Genomic DNA, 24,563 nt, shown 5'->3' with positions numbered 1-24,563 from the left:
TTTGTGACGTACTGACAGGCACGCAAAATGCAACATCCCCTCTTCTGATTATTCTCTCACAGTGGCAACATTTGCTATTTAGCTGGACTGCTTCCACAAATTGAGGCCAAAAAACGTCCTTTTCACCAAGCACCATTGGGCTGTAGCAGTACCTACAGTACTAGACCAGGGCTGTCACTGGCTTGCTAATTGGTTACAGAAAGGAAGTTATTACTTGACACGACTGGAAATGCTGTAAATTCACAGATCGCCCAAAAATGCTTTAATTAATAATTGAATAAAAAAAAAAACCTATTAACTGTTATCAGTGGTGAACCTTTGTGGCTATATAATGTGACTAAGAGGCTCGTTAGAAATGCCTCAGTTAATTTCTCCTAAAAAACACCATGCTGTGTAAGTGGCTCAACAGAGAAAAATTATTATTAATTAACCAAAAATAAACAAAACTGGTTTAACTGGAAGTAATTTTTATGACACTTTGCACATCGAGACACTTAACAAATAATACTATAATACTGGCCAGTCTGAACAGGCCAACCTGAAACCTGGTGAACTTCAGCTAAAACATTAAGTCTTTTCTTAGGTATGAAGCAGTATCTCCTGCAACAGGCTTATACTTTAAGAGAAGCAGGTTACAAATACATACACATACAAGGCGATTGTCATGTAAATAAATACTAAAGTTACAGAACCATGTGTCGCACTGCAGGTGCGGACTATGTACAGTTCAGCTTTTGTCATTCTCAACAGGTGGATATGAGTTCGTAGGTTTAGTAACATGCATTTATGGCACTCTTTAACAAGATTGTAAAACATTCCATTCAAGGGTTATCTATTAAAAAAAGGGAAGATTATGTACATTTTAGTAAACGTCTCCAAATATACCAGAGTCAGGGGTTCCCAGATTTCCTCGCTTTCATCGGTTGCTTGTTCTCAGACTCCGTGCACAGCTCTCGCGCATGTATGCAACCTGCTGTATGTGAGTTATAGTGTAGAGTCACACTCTAATTAAAAAATGTTTGACGTGGGTAAGTGCACTTTGTGGCCGGTTACTAGGTAATATCAGTATCAGAAGGATGAAGAATACGCGGTGAAGATTTTGACAAGAAATAACTTTTGTAGAATTAAAGTAGACTGGTGATTAAAAAAATGGAAAATTCTGGCTTGTTTCCATAATAATCATCCTAATAACTATTTACTGAATATTAAATAATTATGGATATATAACATAACTTCTCAAAATGTTGAACATTTTGGACTCGATTTAGAAGGGCCAATCCATTTTTAATGCTTGCAGAAATGGCTAAGATCTTAAATATGAATCTATTGGAATAAATATTTTTTTTGCCAAAAACGTTTGATTTCACATTTTCACCCTATATATTGTATTGTTTCCTCTAGGTACTGTCAAAAGTCCGAGTTCCACCTTAAAAATAACATAAATCCATACAGTTTGCCCGACCTCACCCACTTAGGGGAATACGTGAGGCTTTCTACTTCTTCAGAACTTGTTCTGTTGAATCGCTCTTGGTTCTCGAGTGTTTTTCCTGGATTAGGGACGGCCAGAGCTGGAGAGGAGATCAGTCCGATTTTTCTCGCATGATTTTTGCACCAAGCTCACCCCCCCCCCTCACCTGACCCCAGCCCTCTCTTTCCAGGCCCTCCTCACACCTCTACTCCAGGATATCCAGATAGACCGGTGGGCTTTTGACCAAAGCCACCAGCCGGCTGTGGATGTCCTTGATGAGCATTCTCTGCTGGGGCTCCCTCTGCCAGCAGGCCTGCATGAGGAGGTGCACCTCTTTGGGACACGTTCGAGGTCTCTCCAGCTCCCGGCCCTGGGTGATGCACTCTATTGCCTGTGAAGGACCACAAAGAGAAGCATGACAGGGTAGCAGAATGTATGAACTGTGGGTCTGATGTGTAAGTATAGAGACGCATCCATATACTTAAACAAGTGTTTGTGAACCCTTTGGAATTATCTGCCTGAATGGTTCCTAAATGATAAATGTAAAATGCCTGGTGAGTCATTTCTTTATTTAATGTATGACTCAGATGAAGATCAGATCACGTTTTAGAAGTTGCATGATTCCAACGGGATATTCACTTCTTTCCGTGGATTAGGAGTTGGATGACTTAAGTATTTTTTTTATTGACAGTTATGTCATGAAAGTTGACTGATGATGTCATTAATAAACCACGGGAAAGGGGAATTCTCTGCAACGAGCCATGATCCGTATTCGCAAAATGCTGACAACAGATAGCTCATACACATCCCTTTTGCACGGAGCAGAAACAAATATAGAAATAATAACAGGTTGAAGTTCAGCGGAAACAATTCATGCAACAATGACACCTGTATGCTACAACTTCCATTTAAGCGTGAAAGAAGAAAGACCGAAATTTCGGAATAACACCTAGGGAGGAAAACAAAACGCACGCAAGATCAAGCCTGCCCCTCACTGCCGTAAGGTGCTTTCTCACTGATGTTCAGGAGCCGAGTTCCTTGGCCGTCTCGACTCGTAGCTCTTGGTCGTGTGTCGCTGTCCCACTGAACAACAGGAACTGTGAGCTTTATGCTACATAAGCACGTACGAATCTACACCACCACCCTAAAACAATGGAGGATAAACAAGTCATTTTATTCATTATTTGTTCATTATTGGGGGAATTGACCTCAATAAAAATGGGACATAGCTTTTTATTTATATTTATACGACCTGCGACATGTTTATGATTCATTATTAAATCTGGCCAGCAGATCGATCTTTCGTTTTCCACAGAATAAAAAAATTATGTAACGTATTTCCACTAATACGTGCTGGCAAGTTTCACCGCTGGCACCAGCGATATTAGACAAAAGTATATCAGTTATGGATCAAATTTTCTGAGGCAGAAATATGGAGACGCAAGTAAAACGGCATTAAATGTAATTTAATGCATCAATGCATTAAATGTAATCGAGGTACAAAAGCAATTCTGTCTGTTCAGTTTTCACTCTTTCTCTCAATTTTACGTAATTGATAAGTCTATTCTTGGCTGAGGTGTCCATGTTGGTAGTGTGATAATCACGTGATCAGTGACCAGTCAACGTCAAGCTTAAATTGTCATTGCAGAGCAGTAAAGTCAACTTCTTGACTAATCCATTAGTCTGCTCAACTCTTACTGTGAAGTCTATATGGGAGAATCAAACTGGGTTGTACAGAAACTGCAGGAACTGTCTAATGGTTTATACTGAGAGGTTATAAACTGCATGCAAGATCATACTGGAACACTGTAAGAACATTAAATGAGAATATGAAGTTATATGCAGTCTCATGTTACAGTGCTTATTTTCACAAAAGGCAGCCCTTAATTTTTTCACATCCAAATCAATAAATCAGTCACTATCATGGAGTAAAAGGGACGAATCTGATTGGCAAGCATGCCGCCCCCATTGGTGACCTCAGCCTATCACGAAACTTCTCCTAATTGAATAATCTGAAGTGGCTGTCAGCAGTAGACCGTTCAGCATGTAATAGGCTTTCAATCACCACAATGAACGTACAAAAAAATAGATATTGACTCAACGTAACGTCTTCCACGCCCTCCAGACTCAGCCAGCGTGTCACAGGCGATCTATCTGTGCCTTCTTTAATTAGGCCTGGATGTCAATCATGAGTCGGGAGGGATTAGGCTAACGAAGTTAAACAAAGTCGACCCGGGGCGAAGATGAGAGCAAATGAGATTAAAATGGAGTGGATGGGAAAGGCAATCTACCTCTACTTGAAAGAAGAGAGGCCACTCTCTCATAATGGCTTTGCTGTGGTTTTGCTGGAGTCCACTTCTTGGTACCGACTAACTTCTCAGCTCACCTTTAACGTCAAGGTGTGGGAATATTCTGGAGTCTTAAGATAGCCGTAACATGATTACGGATTAGGGCGTTAGCCTCAATTCTTCAAACGCCTCTCACTTTGGACGGCGGCGTCTGTGAAGGGGGCACCTACAGTAGCCCACCCACCTCACTGTTGGAGAGCTGGTACCAGGGCTGCTTTCCGTAGGTGAAGATCTCCCAGAGGACCACGCCGAAACTCCAGATGTCGCTCTCCGTGGTGAATTTCCTGTACATGATGCTCTCCGGGGGCATCCAGCGTATGGGTAGCATGGTTCGCCCGCCCACCTGACGGGTATTAATCAGCAGGACTCGTCATGTGCGGGAGATTTTACTGCAGAAAAATTCAGCTGCACCCGCTTATGCTTTCCTGCTTTTTTTGGATACAGGCTCAATAAATAAATAATAATAATAAAATGTATGGAGAAAAAAAATGGGTAAAACAAGATAGATCCAGGATTTTTTTTGTACTAGAGCACATTGCTTGGAGTTCCGTCAATTTATAATGGCTTGGTAGCAAGACTACTTACAGTATTACTGTGAAAGTTTGGGTGTCTCTCTTACCCTGTAGTAATCAGTGCTGTATATGTCCCGGGACATGCCGAAATCCCCGATCTTCACCACCAGACCTTCCCCGACGAGACAGTTTCGTGTAGCCAGGTCCCGGTGGACGAAGTGCAGAGAAGCCAGGTAGACCATGCCTGAGGCGATCTGAGCTGCGATCTGCAGCATCTGCGGCAGGGTGAGCTGCCCAGGGGGGGGTATCTTCACTTCCTCCAGCATCCTGGCATCTGGTCCATGGGCCCTTCGTTATGGGAGACGGGGAGGAAGTTGAAGAACTAGCAGCTACCACACTTTAGTTTTAGGCAATTACTGCTCGTAATCTCATTGGCTAAATGTAAAGAAGCCTGGAAATGTTTACGTAAATTCACAGAATATTGTAAACCTGGGAGTAATTAGTGCTAAGAGATAAATCAGTAGTTAATACAAACATATGAGATCCAGTGTCCCATCCACCCATCTTCCAACTGCTTATCTTGGTCAGGGCTGCGAGACAATTAAAGTTATGTGATTTTGAACTTAATCTGCTGTAATATGAAGTCAAACACTGACCAAAATCTGAGCTGCAAACAGCCACTGCAGCAGCTTTTGAACAAAGTAAGACTGATGCCCAAGGGTCATTAATCTATGATTTATCCGCTGACATTCGTTGTGAGATATATTAATGCTAATTAATAATTATCCCATTGCAAATTATAAATATACTCCTTTAGAGCAGAGATGCACATGCTACTTCCTTCACACTCCAACAAGCAAATCACTGTTGACGTGTCTCCATTTGTCCTAATATTGGACTCTCGGTTTGTGTCACCCTCTGTTACATGTAGCATGGGGTCCATGGCTCATGGAGCTGGAGATGGGATCACTATTAGTTTAAAGGGCAGGTGGCAAGGCAGGAGCAGCTGCTATGGCTGGAGCCACATCCAAACTGTCTGCTGGAAATGTGATTTTTCTCCCACTGCAGCATGCATGTACAGTTCGCGAATATACATCAGCGGCCTGGAGCTCCTATTCCCAATCTGGCTGCAGAGACACATGGTACACAGGCCTCATCTGGACACACTTCCTCCTGTCCTGCTGCACACCCCGTGGTCCAGGCCCAGGTGCAGAGGGGCCTGTATCCACAGCTCGCCCCCTCGTAACACTCCTCAAACCAGTTGCACGATTCTTGTTGGATTTCTTTAGCAACTTTTTCTCTCTAAGCATAAATTCTAGTGCCCAAAAACCACGATGGGCATGTGGAATGTTTGTGTTGGGGCGCCCTGTCTCCAACTCCAGGAGGTCCGCACATAAATTTTTAAACTGCATTAAATTATTCAGTAAAAATCACTGTTATCCAGGATGGCCGGTTACAAACTGAAACTCGCTGTTTGCTTGATATATTTATTGCAGTTCTTTTGTTACCTGGTTCAAATAAGTTCACATTCCAAGAATTGCAAAGAAAAAGTAGGTGGGGTGTTTTTTTTTGGGTTCAGAGAGTTCGGGAATAAAGTGAAGTGCTGGTGCAGTATGTAAAAGACGAGGGTCGTACCTCAGGAAGCGGTTGAGGTCTCCGTGCCTCATGTACTCGAAGACCATGGCCAGGGGCTCGCCGTCGGTGCAGACGCCGTAGAAACGCACGATGTGCTCGTGCTGCAGCACCGTCAGCAGCTCGGCCTCGCGCTGGAAGTCCTGCCGCGTCGACTCGTTGGCGTCCTTCAGAGTCTGCCGGGGAGAGTGAGATGGAGGAGGCGCTGAGCATCGCACTTGCAGTGAAGCTGCACAATGTCTATCATTCACTGGTAGCTAACGGTGAAACTATGCAATTGTAAACAGCTTAGTTAATAATCTACTTAACCGAACTTTTTAATTATGTTTACTATCAAAACTGAAATATACACAACTAAAAGACGAACTATATGGTGGATTTTGAGAAAAATACAAGAGGGAGGTGAGGCAAAAACACCACGATACACATGAAGCCGATACCGTCTATGGCAATGTGTAAGGAAGTTGCCATATCTAGTCAGAAAAGAAGTGAATAATACTGATCACAATGATTAGCAAGTCAAGATCGAATGGCTGATGCTCTGTTCCCCCATTCGGAGGTGTCTGCCTGTACCTTAATGGCAACCAGCATCCTATCACCGTCGGGACTCAGCTTGGCACATTCTGCCAGGTAAACCTTGCCGAAGGCGCCCTCTCCCAGCTCCCACTTCAGCACGATGTCCTGCCTCTTAATGTGCTGCACGCCTGCAAAGAACAAGAGCAACGAGTTACGACTCCCGGCTGCAGAACGCAGCAGGCTGCGCAGTACCAAGCTACTGTCGGGAGAAAGGGTTTCAAAATGCAGCTACACTAAATGCTGCCAAAGTAAGAGAATTATCTACTTTTTGATTTTAATGACAAGAAGAAAAATACAATTAAAAAAATAACGCATTGAAAAAGGTAATACCACAAATGTTTTCTGTTAAAGAGTATTTTGCTGTGTAACAAGATATGGATTTGTGTTGTAGGACAGTGTTTCTCAACCCGGTCATGGGGGCTCCTCGACAATCCATGTTTTTGCTCCCTCCAAGCCGGTAAAAATGTGGATTGTTTGGGAGGGAGCAAAAATGTAGACTATCGGGGTAGGATGCGCCAGGACCGGGTTGGGAAATGCTGTTGCAGGGGACACAGCTGGAAGCTTTATATTCTATCCAGGGACAGAATGCAGTGATAAAGCTCCTGATTGCGAGACCCCTGCATGAATGTAGAATTTCTGGACGGAACAGGTTTGCCTGCCAAAAATAAAAGCTAGGATGCAGTGTCCATTTGCTGCAGATGCATTCCCAACACAGCACAAGTAAGAGACAGAGATCCAACTCTGTGCAACTGCACACCAATGATGCAGACACCGAGAATTTGCAGTGCATTCACGTGGAAGACAGTTTCCATTTTCCAATCTCCAGAGCGATTTCATTTTGAAGACCAATAGAAATGGCATGCCATATATCCCCCAGTGCCTCTCACTCACACATGTCCTTATCCTTGATAATGCCGCAGAAATACTGGGGGTTTTCCACAAAGCTGGACAGTCCGGACTCAAGGGTGCCCTTGTCTGCAGTGGGGGTGCTGCTCCCAAAATTCATGAAGCGAAGTGAGACTGCAAGGTCCTCCTCAGTGCCTAGGACAGATGCCCCTGTTTGCATTGAGAGTGGCATTGAGAGAAGGTTGGGGTTAAGGGATTATGAAGTGAGTATTGTCATATTATCCGTACAGGACAGCTTTACAGTTGTGTTCACATAGATCTTTAGTTATGGAATAGATACAGCGTAATCTCCCATTTCTTTATGTCAGGGTTAACTGCAAAATGAGTGGAAGTCTAAGTAAAATATCTAAGCACTCTTGGACTCGCAGAGATGCAGAACGTCCGAATACAGAGGTTTCTGCATTGTCTCATCCGCATGCAAAATCTGCATGTTGCTGTACAGCGATGATTGGACAGATAGTTAGGCAATCAACTGGCTGACACTTCCTAAGTCTAAACTGCTTCCGAAATTCTCAGGCCCAGCGAGAGTAATCACAGAACCCCAGAGGGCCAGGTAGGGAAAGCAGCATGCATCAGGTCCACTTAGATCCTTACTGTAGGATGATTTCCAAGAGTACCAGAAAAACCTGCATACGTCAGTGTTTTAATAGCCCCATCACCGCCACTGGCACCTAATGATATGTGCTTTTCACGAGGCAATTATCACTTAGTAGCACCTCCACAGAATCTGTTTGCGATGTGCATTTTGTCTGACTCCACTATGCTGCAAAAAGTACATTTTCAGTATGGATCTCCTGTTTCGAAGCTGAAATTCCGGGCTGTCGAAATGATACCCAAGGCTCCTTGCAACAGGCGTGCTGGGAAACATGGAAAACGACGTCGGGAAAGGAGAGAGCTTACTGTGGATGCCGAACTTGGAGTGCTGCCCACACTTATTGATGACCAGGACCATGATCAGCAGGAAGGTACATGCAAATACAGCCAGGCCCACTGCTACTGACACCTGTAGAAGTGACTCTGGTGGGTTACTGTCTCAGGCTTCATCGCAGCCCACGTTACCGTATGCATGCAGTTACACAAACACCATGGAATCCAGGATTCTCATTTCTGCGATCTGCTACTCACACCAAAAACTCTGTTCTCCAGATTCTCAGTGACGGCATCATTGACTTTGCTGCGAGGAGCTGTTGAGATGCAAGAAAGTTAAATGCACTTAGATCTAGTGGATTATTTGTCTTTTGTTTTCTATCCCTCATTTATTTGTCACAAATAGCCTATTTTAGAGCTATACCACATAAACTGGGCTGAGCTCTGAGTTAAATCACATCAGTTATTTTAAAATATCTTTCAGAAAAAGCTTATTATCTATCATTTGCAGGTTCTGATAAACATCCACTTCGGTATTATTCTTGGAAACGTAGTTTGAAATGATTAATACAACATGTAGGCTGCATTTGGCTGCATTTAAGACCTGGAGATCTATGCCTCAGAATGTAATTAATCTAGTTGATGTGCCGCTTTTAAAATGCAACATTAATGTTGGTACATTGCGTGCAATATATCAGTACCATACAGTTTTGACAACTGAGCAATTAGCGATTCGCAAAAAACATAATTCATAATTCAAGAAGCTGCATTTATGGTCTTTCATGCAGGACTTGAAGTACATGCAGTGAACTTACTTTTGATATCCCTTTGCACTGGCATTCAAGGGGAAGAAAAAAGAGAAGTTTTTTTATGCAACTTCAAAACATGCTACACACAGTGCAGGCACCAGGTTATTCATTTAGGAGGCTTACTGGGGACGATGCCGTCAAGATCGAGGGGTCCAAAGGGGCTGTCCATGAATATGCCTGTGGCGGTCGCCTGGTCGCTGCCAAGCCCGTTGTTCACGATGAGGGTGTAGTGGCCATTGTTAAGGTGGGTGGGTTTATTGAGGAAGAGGCAGCCGTGCTGCACAGATCCGTCATCCCTCTCCACGATGAGCTGGGTGTACATGAACTCGGACTCGGTCAGCTCGGAGCCGTTGTAGAGCCAGTGGATAGTAGGCGCGGGGTTACCGTCCACTGCGAAGGGGAAGCACCAGTGATGCTGAGCCTCTGCATCCCTCAGCCATAGGATCTTGACAGGGACTGGATGTAGGGACCAATAGAAATTAAAGCTTAATACTCTCATGCTAGGATTGGCTAGGAGTGATCATGTGTTAAGTTCAGCATTTAAAGGGTCCAACCTGTGTGCTACGGCAAAAAGAAAATGAAAGAAGATGCATTCCAGGAACTTTATAAGCACAGAAGCAGAAAGTTACTTGACCATAGTGCCAAAAATAAGACAGAGGAGTATGATTAAAAGAGTGTCCTTTTCAAATAGAACTCAAAGCATGATAAGCTGCTGGGTTTTCTCATTATTCTCCATAAATCGATGTGTTCCGTCTTTACAGTAAACCTGTTGACCTGGCATTAATAATAAATCCTGATATTATTAGGGACTGAGACCACAGAAGGCATCTGGGAGCGACGTGGACAGGAGATACAGGAAATGGTCTATGTTAAGTGAAGGAGATTCTGATGCCTGGAGCCCTGGAATGTTCTTACTGCTAATACAATACTCTTAACCCGTGACCCTACTGAAGAAAGTACCCAGGCGTCCAGTGAGTGAGTCATAGGAACACCAGCTGAAGCTGTTCTACGCATAACCCTTACGGCATAACACGATAACTAATCAGCACCAGGATCTTCTGTTTGGGGAGACAAACGTCACAATATACAATGATGCTTTGACAATAATAAAATGCCTTTAAACAGTCACTTTGTCTATGCCATTAGTCGTTCCAGTACGATTATTTAATCTTAGCCTTTCTCTGAATGCCTTATCCAGCATGATTTAGACTGCTTGCAGTTTTATCAAGTAATAAGTTAATATAGCTGTGGTTTTCCTATTTATGCAGCATGAGCAAGGGGAAAATGGGGGCCCTTCTCCCGGGATTTCCATGCCGCTAAAGCCTTTGAAGAACATGTGGTGAACTGGCACCCGCAAAGCAATCCTGCAGGTCCACCCTGTAAACACCCTCCTGATCTAATTAAGGAGAGACAGTTAATGAGTGTCTGCCCAGGAGTGGGCCGATATCGACAGATTAGGACGGCCACGCGCTTACTGCCTGCCAATCAGGACCCAGCAATTAGACTTCCGGAGGCGAGGGTGAGGCCCATTAGAAGAGCTACAACAAGATGCATCCCTTATCTGGATGTTCCTCTGCCCGCCGGCCCTTTACTCGCCAGGGCAGACTCTCCACATTTTACACTGTTGCCATGGTTTACTGCACATTGTTCAGATATTTGTGTTCCTACAAGCTTCTGGTGACGTTTGATGACCCTCTCGGCATCCTAGTAATGGCTTAAGAAAGAAGAACGTCTAGTTAGAAAAGGCACGTGTTGTTGGAGAGAAATTTTTGGAGAGGGCCGTGATGACAAATTATGTAAAATAATGTTTTGGGAGTTTCGCTTGCGTGGGACAAGCTTGCGAAGGACAGGTATGCTGTCCAGAGAGAGTCATGGTTGCGCTTGAAAGAACATGCTCCATAATACTGAAATTCTGATGAAATACTCTATTACTGAAATTTATGGATAGAAAAAGTGTGTATTAATCACTGGTATTTACCTGTTACTAATGTTTAGCTTCTCATAAATCGGTGGCCTAGCACGACTTTGTACAAAAACAGTCACACACCACCAAACTTCCTGTTCCAGCATCAGTGGTCTGTCGAGAATCATCTTCTCACAGACAATAAGGAGCCATGACAGTGGGCGGGCTGCGCTGTATTGCAGTGATATATTTGTCACTCACACTGAATGTCCAGCATCACCACATCCTCCCCTGGACCTGCTCGGTTCTCAGCCTCACAGGTCAGGTTGTAGAGATTGTCCATGGAGGAGACATTAAACAGACTGATAACCAGTTCCTGTGTGGGTCCCCAGATTCTCTCCTGTTGAAACAGAGCAAGGGAACACCCTCACTACCAGTACTCCCAGTCGGAAGACTCATGCCAGTGTCCTTAAAATGTGTTTTTCACAAAAAAAAATAAACTGAATAAACCCAGTTGAATGTGAAAAGGTCATGAGAGCCCTTTGAAATAATCAAAATCTCTCCTACTGTGAATCAGAACACCACTTTAGTTGGAGTTCTTACCCATAATGTTGCATGTGAATTTTGTCGTTACATGCAAAGACTGCTCTTGACGCTACATCAGAATGTTTTTATGTAGAAGAAGTTTTTGATGTACCTCCAAGGTGTAATAGGACTGCAGACCTTCTGTCTGCCATCTTGCCAACGGTGTGGGGTCACCTTTCACCTGGCAAAGGAAGGTTAAGTTTCCTCCTTCCCGAACGGTCTGCTGAGAAGCAGTAACGGTGACCTCAGGCATTTCTGTGGAAGAATAAACGATTATCAGGACCCACTGAGGCCTGATTTAAAGAATCTTCACGCCGTCCTGTAAAGCCGTCGTGATGTAAACATTCAATCGCGTTTCTCAAGCTCTGTAAATGTCACCGTTTGCACAGTTCCAGACGCAAACAATGCAGGAACAGATTTCCATGTTAAAAAGGAGAATCGGTTCCACCCACTGCAGTTTTCCATCACCATGTTCTCCAACGGCAGGCTGCTTCCATTGAAATAACAGTGCAGCGTCTGGTGCAGGACGTCCGCAAGGCCGGAACGCTGCCACTGCTGAAGCCAGTAAAGGTCACACGAGCAGGAGAGCATGTTGTCTTTCAAAATCCTGCAAAAGAGCATTGAAAAGTGGCTGGACCACTGCTCTACTCCCACCTTAAATCCTTTCTGTTTACAAAAGGACCACCAAGCCAAAGGCCAACATTTTATCATGTGAATACAGTTACTCACAGGTTCAGCAGGGGAAGGGAATGGAACACCTTCCAGCTGATGAACTGCAGAGAGTTGGAAGCCAAGTTGCTGTGTGACAAAGATGCAAAATGTATTAGAATTTAAGACTTTTCATTGATTGCTATACAATCCATTATTTACAATGATTTATGGATCACCTTGTTTGTCCTGTTATTTTAAAAACTAACTGAATACAGGTTCATGTTAGATTAAATATAATTCTGCTACAATAGTTTATGGTTGTAAATTGTTCATATGCCTGCTATAGATGCTACCATTTTGGTATCGTGAATTCAGCATGACGCATGCAGGCCATGCTTGCTGTTCAGTAAGTGCAAAGCTAAAAAGGAATTACAAGTGGTGCCAGAAACTGCACAAATTAGGTTAATATGCCAAAATGAGGTGTTAAAGGATGCTGTCATTATTCGGGTTGCTGTAAGACATCACTTATCAGACCTTTTGCGGGTCCTCTGGTGTTACCGCAAAGCATTATTGAGGCGAGGGGCGTGATAAGGCCTAATAAGCCGGTCTTCAGCCTTGTTCTCAATGGAGGAAAACGCGGAAGCGAGATGACAAGCCGCCACACTCCAGCTCCCCGCGGACAGGGTTCCATCATGGTGCTTCCATAATTATTCGAGGTGCAGTTTCATTTCTGGGCCTAGTTCCACTGCTTCCATTAGAAGACAGAGTTAATGTGCCGTGATTCATGGCTTTCCTGAGCAAACACCTGAATGCCGATATACAACACTTTATATTTCCCTTCTGAATGGGTCATCTTCCAGAAAGCGGCCGTGCTCCAATCCAAAGTCAACATATAGCTACAGCATCTTGTAAATATGTGATTTTAAGAAATGAAGAACAAAACTGTCCATTTCTGTTAGACACCCAGTCCTCAATAAACAATTAATGTCCAAATGGGGATTGATATTATCTATCTATCTATCTATCTATCTATCTATCTATCTATCTATCTATCTATCTATCTATCTATCTATCTATCTATCTATCTATCTATCAAAAACTAGACAAGTAAACTACAAACGGTAGTGTATAGTGAAGGCAGTTCTGCACTCTTCTTGGGTCATGGTCGCTACCCAAAAAGCAGTATGTTTGCGATTCACATGACATACAGTACGAGGAAAAGGCGCCCCATAGGTTCCCATGGAGAGGCTAATTGCTGCGCTTCTGAAATGTACCAGCGTTCAGTCTTGGTGGAGGTGAAGCACTTTGGCAGACTGCTGAAGCTCTTCAGTAAAAGGACAATAAATCTAAATGCCAGGGTCCACTGAGGCCCACTTCTGTGAAGGATGTGCGGCTTTTGTTCTTTGATTATTTTATTTTATGTCATAGCACTCAAAGAAGTATTATGTCACGCACTCAACCTCTGAAGATGCTAAGTTCAAGCTAAGTTGAAGCTAAGTTTTATACATGTCGCTGAAAGGGGCCACAATACAATGTAACACTGTAAAAAGTTCAGTATTCTACAGAGCTTCAAAATGCAGTAACTCAAAGGTGTTGGCTAAGCTAACATGGCGATTTGCGGTGTTCGTGACATATTCGTGCAGATTTAATTCTTATTAAAAGTCTTCATAATAGAAGGGAGGACATGTTAACTGAAGCTCTCCTGAAAAGCACAGCTCAGCGATGACTCCTTAATTACCCATGATGCAGTTAATGCACGGAGTTCAGGCGACACTCTCCTGCTTTAAGGTCTGGAGCTGTCCGATACTAATGTCATTTAGTCAGAGATAAATGCTGGAATGGATGCCTGTTGGTGGGAAATGAAAGTAAAACTACTCTAGTGTGTAGTGATGACAGAACGTAACACTTTGCGAGTGGAGGGGTGGAGATTGCCACGGCTGATACATATCTACTGTGTCAGGGGTAATGGGGGGCAGAAGGGTTCAATTATTTGTTTTCCCTGCTCCCCGAATTTCATGTCAGATGGGTCGGCCATCAGGGCCTATCTGTTACCGGCTCGATTGGGCCCAAAGCCGCTGGGATACGGGGCCTCGAGCAGCTGCTGCTGACGCCCCACGGCACACGTTCCCCAGACATATGAAGGAATTGTGTGTGTGTGTATGTGGGGGGGGGGGTGCCATAAGGACACACTTAAAATCAGTCTTTTAAGACCCTGCAGGAGGAACACACACATCCACCCTCCAGGCCCTCTCTCTCCTCTCTCTCCCCTCTCTCCCCTCTCTCTCTCCTCTCTCTCTCCCCTCTGTCTCTCCTCTCTCTCCCCTCTCTCTCCCCTCTCTCTCCCCTCTCTCCCCTCTCTCTCTCCCCTCTCTCTCCCCTCTCTCCCCTCTCTCTCCCCTCTCTCTCTCCTCTCTCCCCTCTGTCTCTCCACTCTCTCTCTCCTCTCTCTCCCCTCTCTCTCTCCTCCCATGCACTAGAACCTTCCTCCATGCACGTCACATCTGTCATGCTGTGCAGCCTCTGTGAAATATTGATTACGTGATAATGGACCCTTAGTGGAGAGTATTTATTATGCATCAATTGTCAATAATCGGCCCTAGCTAGGGAGTAAAAGGTGACGGGTGGACATCTTCTCCAATTACCCCAGACCCCCCCCTGGTTTCTCGTCCACACACCGCCCCACCCACCTCCTGTCCTTTCTACAGGGGCACAGAAGGTGGACGGGGTGGAGGTGACCCCAGTATTGTTGGTGACTGAAGGGGACATCAGGACCGCTCTCAGAAATGCCACTGCTTATACCTGGTCATACCACAACTCAAACCTCAGCTGGCTGGCTCCTATTTCTAATAAAGGTTAGAGATTTTTTTGGACCTAATTAGTTCTGATTAGACTGATGTAATTTCTATTATGGATGACAGAATATTGACCTATTTTATGGAGCTAAATGGTACTTGTTTGCCAGTTCTTTTGTTACTCATTATGTTCATGCTTAAGACTAATACCTGAATTGTGTTGCATTATACAATGTATCACACAGGAAAATATGAAAAGGATTTTTTTTTATTAAGACGTCAGGGTCCATATCCTTGCACACCACCAGTCTGCCCATCATGAGGGAGGCTTTGCTGAAGATCTCTGACCTACACTTTTAAACCCACATCGTGCAACAGTAATGAAAGTATGATCCTGTAATGATGCGGCTGCCAAAATTATTTCCAAAGTCTTGATTTCTGGCAAAATTGCATGATAACATGAATAAATTATAATCACTTACTGAAGCCAGTCTGAATAAATTGTACTGGAAATCACAAAGTTATATATACATAAATATGTATACACACATAGTAACATGATGGAAAAACACCAAGAATCTCTTCTGTTCTCCAACAATTTAGTGATGTGTTCAAGCTAAGAGGACATCGCTTTGATTTCTACACCTCAGGAGCTCCTCAGCCATTCCATGTGTTGGATTACTGTGAATATTGTGGTGACTTCTGGGGATGTTTTGAAGTGGCTAAGCTAACACAATTCGACAGACATAAAATCATAATTTTATACCAACATAAACATAATTGTGTTTAAATGCCTGTATAGATATTATATGTAGTGTGTATAATAAAAAAAAATGTATATGTTAAAACTTTAGTCAGATTTGGAGTCAGGCTATTACCACAATATACCCCCCCCCCACCACAGGTAATTGTGTAAGACACAGCAAAGGGAAGGCAGAAATTATTTCTGATTGACAGCTAGAGTGAGCGTGAGCCGAGAGAGAGAAAAGCTTGTGGTTAAGACAAGGACACTCACACATACTGCAGCTTGAGGTTGTACTGGAAGGCCTTTGTGGAGATGTGAACCAGCCCACAGAAAGTGATTGTTCTGGTGAAAGAAAACAGGAAGTCTTTCAGGAGCAGGCGGTGTGGGAGTTTGCTTATCTGATCATGTCGTGGGGACACATGCATTTGGAACAATGACAGCATGCCCGGTATGATAAGGTTGTCATATAAAATGATTGATATAGCCATGTGTGTTATAGAATTGCGAGCACTCTGCATTCAGACTCCACAAAGATACACTTAGACGGCTCGTCGTGGTGTGAATTTACCTTGTTTAAGTCCAGCATGTGTTATTCTGTACTTTGGCATTTTGATATTAATAATGATAATGACGATAATGAGTTAGGCTCACATTTTCTCTTCCTACAGAAGTAATACAGATATTACTGTAAATGTCCTACTTTAATACTACAGAACCCCCTGGCATTCGCCAGTAACTAGTTTTTAACATGACAGCATGTGCTACGTTGTTTGAAGGCACTTACAAGTTCTTCAGTTCCCGATAGTTGGCAAAATCTAATTCTGTGATGTTCCTCAGGTCAGCTTGGTTTTCAATGTAGCTGGCGAATGAAACACAAGGTAGCACAGTTTCAGACATTAAAACCAAATAAAGTTATTATGTGTATTATAAAGTTATTAAAGTTATTAGCACAGCAAAAACTTATCCTGTCTCTTCGATGGCCATCTAAGAAGATCTAAATGTCTTGTGGAAGCAAACCAGTTTCAGATGTCCTGCATCTGTGATACATTGACTGATAATATTGATTGTATTCCCAGAAAATTCTAGGGACTTTTAAAGTAGCCGGAAAGCTATAATGAAACGTACAGCACTGTACACAAACATGAAGCACGTGAATGCAAGTATGAACCATAGGTCACAATAGCGCAAGAACATCCACGCTTATTTGGAATTTGACTTGACATTGCTGACAGAAGGAAATAAAAATCAACACGCCATATATATGTGAATAGGAGGCAAGGCAATAGGAACTAATTAATATGGTTCATTTTTGTATTGCACAGTAAAGCACAAAATACTGTCGACTTTTTATATGTCCATTGAACATCTCAAGGCATCCTCATTGGAAAAGGATTTAAATTATCTACAACATTGATGCCGCAAGCCAAAAATCAATAAAATATATCTACTGTAGAATTTATAAAACTAATTTATTAATTTAATTTAACTTATTTTCTATAAAACCTCTCCAAAAATATATTCAAAAATTCTTTTTTTACTCCTTAATTAACCATTTAATTTGCACAAGGACATTTACTTTTCAGTATATGGTGTTTAAAATACACTTGGTAACCTTCTGTATTTTGTTGAGATCACTGGGTTTCTCCCCATCAACTCTATATGTTAGAATCTATATAGAAGATATATTTTCTTGCTGTCTTTCATTTAGTCCAGCTTTACGTCTGCTACCACCACGAATACCACAAAATGAAGAAACGTATCTGTTTTCCTTTGTATTGAATGATGACCAAACATCTTCAACACACACACCAGATCTTTCTTAAGCCGTTCAGACGAATGTTGAGGTAGCACCAAGAGATGTGGGGCATTCTTCTGCGGCCCTCTTCACGCCGGCCAGCTCAAAGGAATCACATCACTGATCTGAAAACTCTCCCAGCCTCCTTCACACATAAACAGTCGGAACAAATACAGCAGCCGCGGAATCATAGTCTAACGGTTTGTTATTACATTTGGACAAATCAAATTCCAAACCTTCCCGGGGCAGATATAGTGCATTTCTGAAATCGTGCTGAACAAGCATAGCACACTTTATATGTGACATTAACCTTGATTTTACTGTATGGACAGCTGAAATGATCACCGGTTAATGGTTTTATAACTGGCTTTTTGCCTGCTTCACTACACTCAGCTGTACATTTACTCTCGCCAATAAGGAAAAACCTTTGATTGTAAACGTTGCTGGCAGTATAAAAGAACAGGCTTATCGTTCTTGTTGTTGGTGGTGATGATGATGTGGGTGACGCAAGGGGACGGTGCTGGTGACGATGATGCTGTTGGTGTATTTTTCCAGGCATGGCAGCTAAAGTTTGATTATTTATTCACCATGATTTTTATTCTTCCTCCCCTCCCAAGAAAATCTCAAAAGCCAGAAAACAAATCCAAAAAAGAATGGCAACCTCACATGATATTTTGCATTTCTTCAATTTTTTTTATAATTCTGAAGGATCGGACGCAGAAAAAGCATAATAAGAGCAGAGCTATGTATGTGTCTGCGATTGACTCATTGAGTTGTAACACAATTACAGAGCAGGTGGGCCGCAGATCACAAATCGCCCCCGCTTATTGGATTGAGCCAAAAGGGTAATATTTCATCTATTGTTCTCAAGCCGCCGTTCACTAGCAATTTGCAAAATTGCATTTCTAACCTAATGGATTATAAATCTAAAGATTCTATACTCATACTAAGCGGTTTATGGTCTCTGTTCTCAGTGGCATATGCCCCAAGCCACTCTACCCATTGGTCTACTTTGGCCACACAAAGCTCAGCGTCAACTCACAGTGCATTTGATAAAATGGCTTCTAGTAAATCACTGTCCAATATCCGAGGTCAGCACGGCAAATTTGACCCCCATTGTTTTCAGAAAAGGTTCGTTAAAACTTTTATAGTTGTTCCATGTGAAAATTTTGTGGTCGAGCCAGGGTTGGATTTACAAACATAACTGAATACAAATTTAAGTGACATATATCAAAAATCAATTCACCTTTTACCAATAAAGTAATATCTCTTAAATGTGGTGTTTCTTCAGTTTGATTTGGGTGCTGTGATATGCGCAAAATCATGTTTATGATAATCATGTATAAGATGATTGCTACCTGTTGGTTTCCAAGTGAGTTTTCATACACAAAGGCAGGGCAACTGTTCTGTGTAACTGCGAAGCTTCATTGGTTTACCGCTAACACACTCATTACAGAAAGTGAACACAAATCGCTCAAGCTACTCACTGCAGTCTTCGGCATCCATCTATTCACCCTACATGAAATCATCAACTTGATTTCTTGAGTGATCCCAGGTCGTGCAGATAATATGCTATTGTAACACAGATACCGATAGAATATATCCATCTATCCAGCTTCCTGTCACTTTCCCAGTACAGGCTTAGATGGGGAGATACGATTATGTCATAACATTTGTGTGTAAATAGGTTACCTGTTCAAACATCAACAAGCATCACTCAAGGACCGATGCCAATGAACGATACAACTCATGTCAGTGTGGCCGAATTTCTTAGAAAACTACAAGGTAAAACAAAAGCACATGACATCCTCTTAAAGGTCTTTAACGGATTTACCAATTTCCATGCATGTCTGTATTGAGTGTATAGTGACATGCATTTAAATGTAACATCGATTATCAAATTGACGTTAAGTCAGTGAGTCCATATTTCATGAACAATTTCATGTCTCGGCGTCCCATTTCAAGTAAAGAAGATATTAATTCATAGTCCTGCTTTCTCAGAGTCTTAAATCCTCCTCCTGGCATAGATACTCCAAATGACATGATTCCTCACATTTCCAAACTAATGCATACATTTATTAAAATCACCAAAATATACAAATCCCCTCACCTGAAAAAAAATGCCCCGTCTGTTTCACAGACCACCCTTCTTTTAAAAACAAATCAACAAACACTTTCATAATCAAAGAGATATTTACATGCTGTGTAAGACCCATATTTCATTTTGCGACAGACTGCAGACCCGCACTGATCTGCCAATGGCTTCACACACATACACCACGTGTATCATCAACTTTAGGCTTCTGAGACCATTTCACACATCAAATCGAGTATATTTCCCATCTCAGATCCTCCTTTAGCTGCCACAGCAACCGCTTGGAGAACCGCGCACATCAGACTGTGATCCCATGCAGATCTACTCCAGCATGAGATGTTACTGTAACAGTAACAAGAGTTCAAGCTTTCTAGACAATTGTTGTTGATTTTGCTGCTGAACACCTCAGTAAGTGGATGGGAGACCAGCACACTGTCACAGCAGATGCAAAAAGAATCTACCCTTAGTCTGTGTGTTCTGACCCAGAAGTCCTGCTAGCATCTCAGTAGGACAGGAGTCTCAAATAATAACAAACTTTATACAGAAAACGACTGAAATCTGTCCTCAACAAGTACAGCCAAGCAAAAACTGGGACGTGCTTGGCAGCAAAACTGAGGCACTACCACAGGTATAAAACTTTGTGAAATACAAGGTTCACGCGTACTGCCGTTCCGGGGAGACAGAGAGGCTGACGGAGAGCGGCGAGGCGGCACTCACATGTCGGTGATGTTCTCGCTGTCCTGCGGTGCCAGCACAGGAGCACCGGTCAGCCGGTCGGGGTCCAGGCAGTTCAGGCTGGTGAAGGAGCATCGGCAGGCATCTGGGCATCCAAACAGCACCGGCACAAACAGGCCGAGCAGCGCCAGGGATGCGAGGGTCCCCCGGCGTGTGCCGCCCATGACTTCGACGGGACGCGACGCGGGTACAGCACGCGGCACTCTGTCCACACACCTCTTCCCCCTCCACTGGCTCGTGGGTTTCTGCTTCCAGCCAGGCACTCTGCTAGACGGCTGTGGTTGAGAGGCAGGACCCTGGGGACACTGGGCTGTAGCCTCCTTTCCACCGTGCTCCACTCACAGATGGAGGGAGGGGCAAATAACTCTATGAAAGGCAGGAAGGAAGAGGTGTTGCTGCTTAACAAAATTAAGATTTTACTGTATTCTTGGTAAGCCTAATAGCAGCTGTCCCAATTGAGCTTCAAACTGGCCCAAATGGGGTGATCCAAAAATTATGTTTTCTCTCCTGAGATTGCAGATGTTACACAAATTTAGCTGTATTGTACAACTTACACCATTTTTCGGCAATATTACTTATAAAATGACGCACATGTAGTTAAGTCCAGTGTAAAATTTCCACTTTCCAACTAATTCAGCTGAAGGAACAGATCACAAATTGCGTGTCTTTGTTCCACATTTCAGTAAGTGGTCATGTTTGTTAACATCAAAACAAGTTTTCATTTTCAGGTTACTAAGCCCTGCTCACGTCATTTCTTGTCATTTCTAAACCCCCTGTTTCTGAAGCCCTCACGCTTATCAAAATAGTTGAATGAGTGAAAGAAAAATGTTGATCTCACACGGGGGCCGACGTGTATGATGATAGAATTATGTCACACACCGCCATTTGGCTCTCTTTGCACACCCAGATATCTGATTGGCAGTGCAACTCAACAAGTACATCTCTCACCGCCCTCTAAGTCACTTACAATGGAGTTTTTTGTCTGTCTTGCCCCTTGCTCACATGTGACTTTTTGGGGCATCATTTGCAAAGGCACTGGGACAATGGGATAAACATGTCTTCCACTGGGGAGGGGGCAGAACAGAGCTCCACAGCCCGACAGTGGACATGTTAAACAGCTCTGAGCAGCGGCTGCTTGTTACAATACACAGGACAGGCGAGCCCAGATGCAGAACAGGTAAATGGTGAGGCAACCATGCATCTTCTGTAATCTCTTATCCCGTAGGTGGTGGACAGTGGATTACGATTTCCTATTAAACACCAGTATTCAGCAAAGACCACTGCAGCAGTGTGTCACATGCAGTGACTCGGTTTTGCCACTCAGTTATCCGTGCCTTTTTGGACTGCATAGTATACTGAAGTATTAGTGCTGGCACTGGAACAGGATTCACTGGCACAGTGGGAAAGAAGGAATGGGCAAAGTCTCCTTCTGAGGGGGGGCTCTGTCTGCTACTCACTATACTCTCACAGTAAGGTCACAAAGCCATGACCACAATTACTGCAAAGAGCTGAGTTGCTGTTTTGGCCGCTCAGCGCTTCCTCTCCGCCATCCTGCGGGCGAACCGGCAACAGGCTCTGGTGTTCCTCCGGGCATGGGAGCCTGTGAGGGACGCCGCTTTTCCCTGCGGTCTTCAGAGGGGGGATGCCTGCCTTTTTCCTCCTCACCATGCCTTAGAATGGACTAGTCCACATTAATTAGAGGTATTTAGTAATCGCAGCTTAATGTAGCCCAGTAGTGCGGCCCTAAGATTAGGCATGTTTCCTTTCAAACACCTCAACCTCAGCAATAAATTGCCTTTCATTTTATTTGCATAGAGAACAGCAGTGAGTGCAACTAACTAGCACCTACAGTACAGTCCCTTAGCAGTAAAACTACTGCTGTCTTATTGACTGGTGCAAGCTAATGGACTAGCAGGGGTGATTGTTCAAAATGACTGAACCAATAAAACCAGCCATTTTAATGTGAATTAGATTCACCTTGTACCTTAACTAAATTACTAATCAACCATGAAAGTCTGCTTGATAATGCACTAAAGAAGAAAGAATCCAAATACACACAGTTTTATGGCCAACATCAAATTTGAGAAAATAGGATACGGCATTAATTATCCTTTTCATTTGTGTGGTTCGGATTCTCTTACCCATCTGGGACAGTTAAGTAAAGGAAGTCACAAATAGCAAGGGTCGCTAAGACAATATGCCGAGGACTGAAGAGTAATTAAAGAGAAGATGTGATTAAAGCAACGAGTAATCGAATAAAAAATAGGCAGCAAACTCCAAAATGTTGGGCTGTCCCTCCTTTTCCGTCACGGAAGTCAGTGATACATTCTGTCTAAGAGCGTTTACGAGACGAGGACAAGCTTCTGCAAGGAAGGCTTTTTTAAACTGAAAAAAACTTTTTTTACTAATTTACTTAGTCTGTAGAATATTGTGTAGTTCCATGTAAGAGAAGTTTACGAAGGTCCAGCATTGTTCACAAAATAGGAGCAAACAAAATGACTCAAAACACATAAAACGTACCAGTAACTATTCTGTCGATCTGAGAAGATGTTCCGTTTTCCAACAAACGACCAAGCCTCTGCAAAATGTGAATACTGTGACAGATAGGTTAGACGCAGGCACATAGTCAAAAAATTACGGATTAGAACCCCCCCCCCCACCCCGAAATTTGTTTGCTCCTGACCAGCCAGATGGTAAAATAATGTCTGAACTCCCCTCAAAATTTGTCAGACCCCCCCAAGAAAATTCATTTCTGGCTCAGGGCATATAGTTAAAAGGTTTGGTATTTCGCATATGTTAGATTTCCCGGATACTGTTAGAGTGTGAGTTAAATTTCATTTTATTCAGCTGGGCTGCAGAGACAAGCAAGGGAAAGGGCTGCATTAAGGACAATCGCAGTGTCCTCGCCTCTGCCCGAGGGGGGGCAGCGGGTTAAAGACTCGTGCTGCTCCTTTGGACAGACGTGTGGCGCACGCTGCCGGATCCAGCCAGGAGTGTGACGCGCTGAGCCCCAATTACACGGCGGTCCGACGGCAGCCGGTGTGAATCATGCGGCAGTCGCTGGAGAAAGGGTGTGACTATAGCAATCGCATTACTCTCAGCTTGTCCATCGCTGGGGCCTTACGGTGATTGATGCAAGTCGCTGCCGTGGCATAAGGGCAGAAGCAGGGACCAGTGTCTAAGGTTCAAACAGGAGCCCCGGACAGGCCGTGGTGTGTCCTGAATCACGCATTCATTGGCAACTTGGCTCCCCGATGACAAAAAAAAAAACACTCAACGTGTGAGGAGGTTAACAGTGTCTCACTGTCCCCCTGTGAAGGATTGTTTGATTCAGTTTGTCCAGTTCATACTAGAATGATTGATGGGCAGCCGTTTAGGAGGACAAGGAACTGGTTAATCATTTTCGGGTTTCCTGTCCGATCATTAATCTATCTTCCTGCCAAAGACCAGTGACAGAAAGCAATTCTCATGGATGTGGCGTTGGTTTTTGGAAAGTGCTTCATAACAAAGGATTTTGGCTGTGGCTCGGTCACATTACAGTCAACACATGCAAATAAGTAAAGCACTCTGACCACTTGCTTTGATTACCCAAATTGGTTCTTTTTAAATCCGACCAGGACTTCTTCAACTCCTCAAATTAAATAGCTGATGTTAATAAGAAAAACAGTAACTACAGAAATTCTAGGAATATGTCTAGTGCTTGAAATGGGCCGGTACTCAATATTTGCTGGCATTGAATAATAAGGGGAGTACCAGCACTTGGTACTGAATAACAAGGGGAGCACTGGCACCTGGTACTAAATAACAAGCAGAGTACTGGCACCTGGTACTAAACAACAAGAGGAGTACTGGCACCTAGTACTGAATAACCAGGGGAGTACTGGTACTAAATAACAAAGGGAGTACCAACACCTAGTACTGAATAACCAGGGGAGTACCAACACCTAGTACTGAATAACCAAGGGAGTACCACATCTGGTACTGAATAACAAAGGGAGTACTGGTACCTGATACTGAATAACAAAGGAAGCACTGGTACCTGATACTGAATAACAAGGGGAGTACTGGTACGTGGTACTAAATAACAAGGGGAGTACCAGCACCTAGTACTGAATAACCAGGGGAGTACTGGTACCTGGTACTA

General features: G+C 43.3%; 1 protein-coding gene across 2 annotated transcripts; it reads right to left on the bottom strand.

Annotated features, from left to right (window-relative positions):
- Positions 1-672: 672 nt before the first annotated feature.
- On the bottom strand, positions 673-20,700 carry ntrk1 (neurotrophic tyrosine kinase, receptor, type 1). Of its 2 annotated transcripts, XM_049025317.1 has the most exons (17): positions 20,402-20,700; positions 16,579-16,653; positions 16,065-16,136; positions 12,336-12,404; positions 12,059-12,213; positions 11,719-11,861; positions 11,283-11,421; positions 9,242-9,574; positions 9,125-9,142; positions 8,568-8,626; positions 8,343-8,445; positions 7,428-7,592; positions 6,534-6,664; positions 5,964-6,136; positions 4,436-4,676; positions 4,001-4,159; positions 673-1,859 (listed from the first exon to the last, which is right to left on the bottom strand). In XM_049025317.1, the coding sequence occupies exons 1-17, from the start codon at positions 20,581-20,583 to the stop codon at positions 1,674-1,676; spliced, it is 2,403 nt and encodes an 800-aa protein (XP_048881274.1). In that variant the 5' UTR covers positions 20,584-20,700; the 3' UTR covers positions 673-1,673. The 2 variants fall into 2 exon arrangements, with proteins under 2 accessions (XP_048881274.1, XP_048881275.1); XM_049025318.1 differs by lacking the exon at positions 9,125-9,142.
- Positions 20,701-24,563: the final 3,863 nt, after the last annotated feature.

Source organism: Brienomyrus brachyistius, chromosome 9, assembly GCF_023856365.1.
Source record: "Brienomyrus brachyistius isolate T26 chromosome 9, BBRACH_0.4, whole genome shotgun sequence".
Classification (NCBI taxonomy): domain Eukaryota; kingdom Metazoa; phylum Chordata; class Actinopteri; order Osteoglossiformes; family Mormyridae; genus Brienomyrus; species Brienomyrus brachyistius.
Note: the sequence above shows the minus strand (reverse complement) of the source record. Positions and strands in the feature narration are given on the sequence as shown.

Excerpts from the sequence above, each read along its gene's own strand:
- ntrk1 (XM_049025317.1), bottom strand. The coding sequence starts at position 20,583 with ATGGGCGGCACACGCCGGGGGACCCTCGCATCCCTGGCGCTGCTCGGC. Across the intron at positions 4,160-4,435 it reads ACAGCACTGATTACTACAGG|GTGGGCGGGCGAACCATGCT; the intron begins GTAAGAGAGACA and ends AATACCCGTCAG. Across the intron at positions 1,860-4,000 it reads ACCAGCTCTCCAACAGTGAG|GCAATAGAGTGCATCACCCA; the intron begins GTGGGTGGGCTA and ends GGTCCTTCACAG.